This window comes from Engraulis encrasicolus, chromosome 12 (genome assembly GCF_034702125.1).
Source record: "Engraulis encrasicolus isolate BLACKSEA-1 chromosome 12, IST_EnEncr_1.0, whole genome shotgun sequence".
In the NCBI taxonomy this organism is placed as follows: Eukaryota; Metazoa; Chordata; class Actinopteri; order Clupeiformes; family Engraulidae; genus Engraulis; species Engraulis encrasicolus.
In genome coordinates, this window is record NC_085868.1 from 33,667,652 (window position 1) to 33,676,646 (window position 8,995).

Below are 8,995 nucleotides of genomic sequence, written 5' to 3' on the forward strand. Positions count from 1 at the left end.
GAGAGAGAGAGAGAGAGAGAGAGAGAGAGAGAGAGAGAGTGTGCGTGCGTGCGTGCGTGTGTGCGTGTCCACATCATCCATCCCTATATGGAGCAGATCTTGATGCTGTCCGTCTGGGCGCTAAACTGCCCGCTGGCGAAGTCCAGCCCCACCCCCAGGCCACAGCCCACCCCAAAGGCGGCGTACAGCGGCTGGGCGAGGGCGGCCGAGCGGAAGGTGTGCAAGGGCGCCAGCTCCACGTCGTCCACGGCGTAGAAGGCCAGCGTCTGGCCCTGCCGGTCCAGGAAGAGGCCCACGCGCGGGGAGTACGTCACGGGGATGTCCTGCTTCTGGTTGTCGTGCAGCGCCGCGCAGCACATGTCAGACAGCTCCAGGCTCCAGGACTGGCCGTTGTAGCCCAGGCCCGAGCGAGAGTCGGCCCCCTTGCGGGGCATGGAGGCCAGGCACACGCCCAGGGACGAGCCCCGGCCGCGCCACTCCACCTCCCAGTAGCAGCGGTCGCCGGGCAGGGGACCCACGCACACCACCTGGGACGTGGAGGAGGGAGAGAGACGTAGTGTGGGAATATTCAGACTGTTCTCGCAAAAACTGTGTGTCATTTTACCAAAACGCAGTAAATGAATGAATGAATTAATTAATTCATGCTTTACAATTCACAACCCACAAGGGTGGAAAATCGTCTTAAGTTGCTTGTTTCATTATATAAAACAAGCATGGCACCCAAGACATACATTCCATTTCAAGTTAAAAAAAAAATGATACAGAATGTTGTGCATTTTTGTTTTCATTTTGAAAAAATTTTCCTATACGGACCGAAACACTACTTGTGATTTGTCACTTTTGTAACTGGAATGAGAAATAAATAGCAAAACAATTGTCTGTGTGCATGTGTGTGCATGCGTGTGCGTATGTGTGTGTGTGTGTGTGTGTCCACACGTGTGTGAGCGTGTGTGTGTGTGTGTGTGTGTGTGTGTGTGTGTGTGTGTGTGTGTGTGTGTGTGTTGCTGGCCTTACCTGTGTCCATCCATCAAAGCGCTGTGCTGAGTCTGGGCACACCTGCATGGAAGACTGGACGGTGGCAACCGTGTTGCCGTCAGAGAGGATGAGCCGACGATGGGCAGAGTTGGGGTCTAGGGTCAACGCACAGGCGTCTGGGGGAGATGAAACACAAGGTCACGCCAAGCAAAGTACGCAGAGGTCAAGTGAAAGACAACATCAGGTGGGCCTTTAGTCCAAAACACAAGTGTGTGTGTGTGTGTGTGTGTGTGTGTGTGTGTGTGTGTGTGTGTGTGTGTGTGTGTTCATCAGTACTCCTCCTACCTGTGTGTGTGTGTGTGTGTGTGTGTGTGTGTGTGTGTGTGTGTGTGTGTGTGTGTGTGCGCTCGCGCGCATGTGTGTGTGTGTGTGTGTGCGCGTGTGTGTGTGCGTGTGCGTGTGCGTGTGCGTACGCGCGCATAACAACATGGTGGCAAGACCAAACGCCACTACACCACACTGGACATGACGGCACCATTCATTACTGCGGGCAAACACTCAGGCAAATGTAAACTAGAGAGCTGTGAGATATACGAGTTCTACTCACACTGTAGGAAGTCCTCCCTGGTGCGAGGCTCAGGAGCCTGAATACTGTCCAGGTCAATCTCCCTCACTATGGAGAGAGAGAGGAGAGGGTGAGAAGAGACATAGAGAGAAGTGAAAAGAGAGAAGAGAAAAGAGGGAGAAGAGAAGAGAGAGGAGAGAGAGAGAGAGAGAGAGAGAGAGAGAGAGAGAGAGAGAGAAGAGAAGAGAGAGAGGGGAGAGAAGAGAGGGATAGAAGAACAAGAGAAGAGGTGGATAGAAGATAGGGACAGAGAAGAGGAAAACAGGTAGAAGGAGAGGAATAGAATTGAACAAAAGGGTATAATGGGTGATATATTTGCCTTTACACACTACAGTATGCTGTATAAGAAAGGAGACACCAATACACAGTACACTCACTATTAAGTTCTGAAAACATTTGCCATTAAATATCCTTTATTAATCTTCTTAATTCCTTAATAATAATGAGGAGCCTACTCACAAGCCGGGAGGGGTTGTGGATTCATCGATTCAAGATCCAAAAACAGATCAGGATTGACTGCAAAATAAGACATTTGTTATTTTGGAAACAAAAATAATGAATTTGAATGTGTCACCATCTTCTCTAGTAGTTACTGTGATAAAAGTGCAGGGGCAGTGGTAGAACTGAGTCTGGGAGCTTCAATTATTTCTATTAATATAAGCATTATAAGTAATTTGCAGATGCAGATTTCTAACCTTGAGTTGGTTGGGCATCCCCTGGTGGTCAGAGAGAGAAACAGCAGGTTATAACATGGAGAGGAGGATGATTAGCGCTGGACGTAAATCAAAACATTTTAGTTCTCTGCCGTTTATTAATGAGAAATGAGTGAGTGAGACTCCACAGTGGGGCTGAATACGATTTGGAGAACACATTTCAGTTCTATTTCAGAATGAAGTAAACAAGAGACTCACACAAGCCGGAGGAGGAGGGGGGGTCGTCTGGGGTGAGCTCTCGCACTGGATACACAGAGAGAGAGGGGGGGGGGGTAGAGGTAAAGAAATGGGAGAAAGGGAGTTAATAAGAAGGTTGTGAGATGTACACCAATGGCTTGAGAGTGGGTGTTTGTGCAGGTCTCGGCTTACAGCAGTTTTCACTGCTCATACTGTAGGCTGAGGGGGAAGAGAACGAGAGAAAGAGAAGTTTGTGAGATGTATTGTGTGTGTGTGTGTGTGTGTGTGTGTGTGTGTGTGTGTGTGTGTGTGTGTGTGTGTGTGTGTGTGTGTGTGTGTGCGTGCGTGCGTGCGTGCGGAACCTCCATTTGTAAATGTAAGATTGAAGAATTGTAAGAAATAGTAAGGTTTGACAACACCATTCGCAGTTGTAGTCTACAAATTCACCACGTCACAGTCGCAAACAATCAGTGACGAAAGACATGAAATGGCTCTGTCTGACCCTGCCACAAGACGTGAGTTTGGAATGAGGATGTGTGTAAGGTTTTAGGAGGAAATCATCTCTCTACTTCCTGCTGGCTAAAAAACTTGAAAATCAGAACAAACGAGTCGATTTAAAGATAGACAGGTATATGCTCATTTCCTCTCCCACTGTATGTGTTTTTGCATTTGTGTTTCTGTGTGTGTGTGTGAGAGAGAGAGAGAGAGAGAGAGAGAGAGAGAGAGAGAGAGAGAGAGAGAGAGAGAGAGTGTGAGTGAGTGAGTGAGTGAGTGAGTGAGTGAGTGAGTGAGTGAGTGAGTGAGTGAGTGAGTGAGTGAGTGAGTGAGTGAGTGAGTGAGTGAGTGAGTGAGTGAGTGAGTGAGTGAGTGAGTGAGTGAGTGAGTGAGTGAGTGAGTGAGTGTGTGTGTGTTCGTGTGTGTGTTCGTGTGTGTGTTACCTGTTCCCTCTCTCTTGCGTCTGTTTTTAGGAAGCAGTGAGCTCAGGCTCCAACGTTCACCTGAGGAATACAAACAGTAAATAGTAAAACACACACTTAACAAAAAAGGTGAATACAGTGCACACTCTGATGATGAATATAATCGTTATTTTCAGCTACATTCATTACATTCATTTCAACTACATGTTTCCATCCACTTGGGCAATAATGGTTTAGTATAATTCAGAATTAAATAGTTCTGTGGAGTTTACATTGCACTTTCATTTAACTCTGAATCGTGTAGTGTTTACATGATGTCTTCAAAGTGGAATTAATTTTTATTTGGAATGAAATGGAGTTCATTCTGAATGATATGCCTCATGTATACGAGGCCATAGTGCTACATCTCACCTCTCTCACTCTGCTGACTCTCTCTCCTCTGCCGGTCTCGGGGTCTGAGGGAGCTCAGACTCCAGGTGTCTGCTACAAGACAACATGCACAAGGTTCAACAATACTCTACACATTTGTGTGAATATATTTACATGGACGTGCACATGTCCATGTGCTTGTTTGCGAATAAAATGGTGCATACAATGAAGTGTGTGTGTGTGTGTGTGTGTGTGTGTGTGTGTGTGTGTGTGTGTTCACACTTTGCCGTCGGGGCTGCTCCTGTGCTTGTCCATTCTGAGCTGGAGTGGAAGTGTTCTCTCTTGGTGCTACAGACAAAAAAAACCTCCATTGTCAATGCCCTAATACACCAACAGCAATACTGTAGTAGTGCTCTCTCTCCCTCACACACACACACACACACACACACACACACACACACACGCATGAATGCAAACACACACACACACACACACACTCATGAATGCAAATACACACACACACACTCATGAATGCAAACACACACACACACACACTCATGAATGCAAACACACACACACACACACACACACACACACACGAATGCAAAGTTGCAAACACACACACACAAATGAATGCAAACACGCACACACACACACACACACCTGGCTCTCGGTCCTCTCTCCTCTGTCGCTGTCCAGGTCTCAGCGAGCTGATGCTCCAAGTGTCAGCTAATGGAAACACACAGACACACACACATGCATGAAGATGCCAAAAACACCCATAAAATGACTAAGCTATTAACAAACATATGTTGATACATATGAGAGAGAGCGAGAGAGAGAGAGAGAGAGAGAGAGAGAGAGAGAGAGAGAGAGAGAGAGAGAGAGAGAGAGAGAGAGAGAGAGAGAGAGAGAGAGAGCTGAATGGATTAACAGACAGAGAGAAAGAGAGAGGGAGAGAGAGAGAGAGAGAGAGAGCTGAATGGATTAACAGACAGAGAGAGAGAGAGAGAGAGAGAGAGAGAGAGAGAGAGAGAGAGAGAGAGAGAGAGAGAGAGAGAGAGAGAGAGAGAGAGAGAGAGAGAGAGAGAGAGAGAGAGAGAGAGGGTCAGGGCCATTTACATTGTTCTGTGTCTTGCGTTTGTCTCTGGGATGGTTGACTTGAAATCTGTGAGCTGCCTCCATTTCTGTCACCTGTCAGCACACACACTTAGTTACATCACAAATAACACACACACACCATACAAACTGACCCATTCAGACACACACCATGTCTCTCTCTCACTGTGCACATCACCCACTCAGGTACACACACACACACACACACACACACACACACACACACACACACACACACACACACACACACACTTCCTCCATCTTACCGTCATTCCTGTTGTTTCGTCTCTGTCTGTCCTGGGGTCGAACTGAACTGACGCTCCAGGTATCTGCAAAATATAATTTTAAATACAGTATATGCTCCGCTGTCTTTTGTAATTTACTAGATTGACTTGAATGGAGAGAGAAATGCACTCATATACATACACAGAAAGACAGAGTCTGTTTGGCACCTACCATCGTCTCTATCCTCTGCACGTGATCTTGACTGTCTACTCTGTGGCTGAGATGATGCGTTAGCTGTAAGAAATGACAAAAGTGAAATGACAATTTAGTGTGTGTGTGTGTGTGTGTGTGTGTGTGTGTGTGTGTGTGTGTGTGTGTGTGTGTGTGTGTGTGTGTGTGCACCATAGGTGTGCACGTGTATATAGTATGTACATGTGTGTGTGCATGTGTTTGCCTGTGCATATACAAACCCCAACTCCGGTGAAGTTGGGACGTTTGGTAAACAGTGAATAAAATCAAAATGCTATCATTTTCAAAACATTCAATCTATTCATTAGATGGAGAATAGTGAAAAGACAACATATTAAGTGTTAAAACCGAGAAAAAAATATTGTTTTGGGGGACATATGTACTCATTTCTAATTTGATAAATCCAACACGTCTCAAATAAGTTGGGACGGGGATCAGTGAAATTTAGTAAACATCCAAATAAGATAAAACAACAAAGAAGAACATTTGAAAATGAATTGTACTGACGGACAATATAGGTGTCCAGGTATAAGATCATCACAGAGAGGCTGAGTCACAAAGGGAATAATTACCATAGTTATTACATACATTTTTGAATTCCCTTTGATTTACCACGATTGAGTGTATATAAGACATATTTTTGTTACTAAAATCATTGTATAGGTTCATGACATCATGAAATATATATTGGCTGTAGTCTCACTCTAATTCCTGGAGTGCTAGAGCTATTGAAAATTGACCATATTAAGAATGCTTAATGCGTGCAAATGATACAGGGGTGTAACATTCTCCTAAGCACCTGAGCTCACTTGAAATAAACCCAGAAGACATGGGAAACTGTCCTTTGCTTACAGAAGTCAGCAGAAGTTGTAGAAGTCCATTCTTTTTGACAATAATAGAGCATTGCACATCCTGTGCTACAGTGAAAATGGACCATCCAACTTGTGTTAGTGCTAGCTTCAAAAGTCAGCCTCCATGATGGCATGCGGGTGCAGTAGTGCATTGGTTAAGATGTTCTCACTCATCTGTAGAGTTAAATACAATGCTGAATGGTATAAATGGGTTTTAAACAGCATGAAAAGCCACTCATGCATTATATTTTGAAGGGAGATCTTCGATTACTGCCACATAGTAAGGTCAAATTGCATTCTCTACTATGTTTTAACAGTTTGGCTCCATCATAAGGACCAGCAGGTGATAAAATGGTGGGCTTTTGGTCAAGACCTGTCACACTGTAAGCACTACAGAAAGGAAAACATTGCAAAACATGACAAGGAATACACCCACCATTTAAGCTGGTGAAATCATGTCCAAGATAGGAATTAACACTGTTTTTTATATAAAATCATCTCATCGGTTTATGTATTTAACTGTTAAGTGTTGTCTTTTGTTTTGTTTTTAGTCTTCCTCGACATTTGCTGCCATTTATTGTCCCCGTCCCAACTCTTTTGAGACGTGTTGGATTTATCAAATTAGAAATGAGTACATATGTCCCCCAAAACAATATTTTTTCTCGGTTTTAACACTTAATATGTTGTCTTTTCACTATTCTCCATCTAATGAATAGATTGAATGTTTTGAAAATGATAGCATTTTGATTTTATTCACTGTTTACCAAACGTCCCAACTTCAACGGAGTTGGGGTTTGTACATGTGCGTGTGTGTATTTTAAAAAATCGTGTTGCCTCACCTGTCTCTCTCTCTCCTCTGCTGGGTGCTCTGCTCCCCACTGACCTCATGGAACTCATACTCCAGGTGTCATCTAGAAAACACAACAGCACATGTTAAACACACTGCTCCAGACTGCGTGTGTGTGTGTGTGTGTGTGTGTGTGTGTGTGTGTGTGTGTGTGTGTGTGTGTGTGTGTGTGTGTGTGTGTGTGTGTGTGTGTGTGTGTGTGCGTGCGTGCGTGCGTGAGTGCGTGTCACCTTCGTCCCTCTCTTGAATGGTTTGTCTCTGAGGAGGTCTGGGAGAGCTGGCAGGGGCTGGTATTGGAGCTGGAGCTGAGCAATGAGGACCACAAACACATGCAGGTTACACTGATACCAATGATACAGTAAGTAATGTAGACCTCATTGACTGATACACACACTACAACACACACACACAGACCAATCAGGATCACAAACACATGCAGGTTACACTAATACACACACAAGGAAATTGCTCAGATAGATCACACACACACACACACACACAGATCACGAATAGACATGTTACACAAACAAACACACACAGTTATAGGGTTGCTCATTATCAACAAAGACATGTATGCGCGCGCACACACACACACACACACACACACACACACACACACACACACACGCGCACACGCACGCGCACATACACACGCACACACGCACACATGCACACACGCACACGCACACACACACACACACACGCACAAGTGCTCACCTCTTGGTTCTTCTCGGTTCCTGTTCCCTACAGGACGGGGACCTGAAAAATGGAAAGTTTCAATCAAATTAAGGAAATTACACACACACAATGTAATAAATGCACATAGAGCACACGCACTTTTAACAAAATTTGCAAAATGCTGCTTTTGCCAACTTTTTACATACAGCAGATGCCATGCAACCTGGAAGCTAGAATCTTTAGATAAACCTGGAAGAACATAATAAGTTATGGCCCCTTTAAAAAAAAACATGCTTATGCGTGCACGCACACACTCATACTTATTGTCTTAGTGTTATCAGCACCACTCTTGTCACTTAAACATCTGCTACCATTTAACATCAAAGGACCACAATGGAAAAAAGCTTTCAAGCTTTGTGTTATCCTGACGCTCTGTTTTTTATTCAAGTATGTGGTGCAGTTTATCAACTTACTCATGTATTTCATCACGCTTAGACACACACACACACACACACACACACACACACACACACACACTTCCTCACCTTGCCCTCGGACACTCACTGATGGCATGGTTGGAGGAACTGCAGCACACAACACAAAACACATTAGTAACGTACAGTAGCATACAAGATGATGTTTGTGATCTCAATTTGAAAAAAGAATGAATTCCAATGTGTGTGTGTGTGTGTGTGTGTGTGTGTGTGTGTGTGTCTCTGTCTGTCTGTCTGTCTGTCTGTCTGGCCAAGCTGGTGCGTTACCTCTGTTTGCGTTGGCAGGTTTAGCTCCAATCCCTGAGAATACTGAAATAAAAACATTCAGACATACATTTTTTAAAGGCCACCCTATCTAAAGATGATAGCCTTCAGGACAATAACGGTGTCAATGTAGAAGGAAACAGGAAAAGAATAAACACAGAAGGAAACTGTGATGCTAATGGAGGGAACTCTCCATTGAAATGCTGTGTGCGTGCGTGCGTGTGTGCGCGCGTGTGTGTGTGTGTGTGTGTTCTAGGGCAGACTCACATTTCAGGAAAGCATTCTTCTGATCATCTGAACAAAGAAAGAACAACACATGGTTAGACAATAGACACAGCATTGGTAAACTCTGAAACAGTGTTTAGGAAGACTGATTAGAGGACATTAGAGAGCGAAAGAAAGAAAGAAAGAGAGGATAAAGGTTCAGGGGGGTGGGTTAAAACCTCACCTTTCTTTGTGACTGTGAACGGGACCATGTCAAAAACTGTAGAG

At 44.6% G+C, this 8,995-nt stretch overlaps 1 protein-coding gene across 1 annotated transcript in view; it reads right to left on the reverse strand.

Annotated features, from left to right (window-relative positions):
• trim25l (tripartite motif containing 25, like) overlaps positions 1-8,995 on the reverse strand; it is a 14,958-nt gene continuing 5,963 nt past the window's right edge. Inside the window, exons 8-27 of the mRNA XM_063211887.1 lie at positions 8,952-8,987; positions 8,771-8,797; positions 8,507-8,548; positions 8,291-8,329; positions 7,785-7,826; positions 7,298-7,372; positions 7,060-7,131; positions 5,352-5,414; positions 5,162-5,224; positions 4,899-4,970; positions 4,440-4,505; positions 4,059-4,124; positions 3,819-3,890; positions 3,429-3,488; positions 2,512-2,556; positions 2,296-2,316; positions 2,060-2,116; positions 1,583-1,648; positions 1,015-1,151; positions 1-527 (exon numbers count right to left, since the gene is read on the reverse strand). Of these exons, the coding sequence (XP_063067957.1) occupies positions 84-527; positions 1,015-1,151; positions 1,583-1,648; positions 2,060-2,116; positions 2,296-2,316; positions 2,512-2,556; positions 3,429-3,488; positions 3,819-3,890; positions 4,059-4,124; positions 4,440-4,505; positions 4,899-4,970; positions 5,162-5,224; positions 5,352-5,414; positions 7,060-7,131; positions 7,298-7,372; positions 7,785-7,826; positions 8,291-8,329; positions 8,507-8,548; positions 8,771-8,797; positions 8,952-8,987 (1,565 nt within the window). The 3' untranslated portion in view covers positions 1-83. The remainder of the gene's footprint in view (positions 528-1,014; positions 1,152-1,582; positions 1,649-2,059; positions 2,117-2,295; positions 2,317-2,511; positions 2,557-3,428; positions 3,489-3,818; positions 3,891-4,058; positions 4,125-4,439; positions 4,506-4,898; positions 4,971-5,161; positions 5,225-5,351; positions 5,415-7,059; positions 7,132-7,297; positions 7,373-7,784; positions 7,827-8,290; positions 8,330-8,506; positions 8,549-8,770; positions 8,798-8,951; positions 8,988-8,995) is intronic.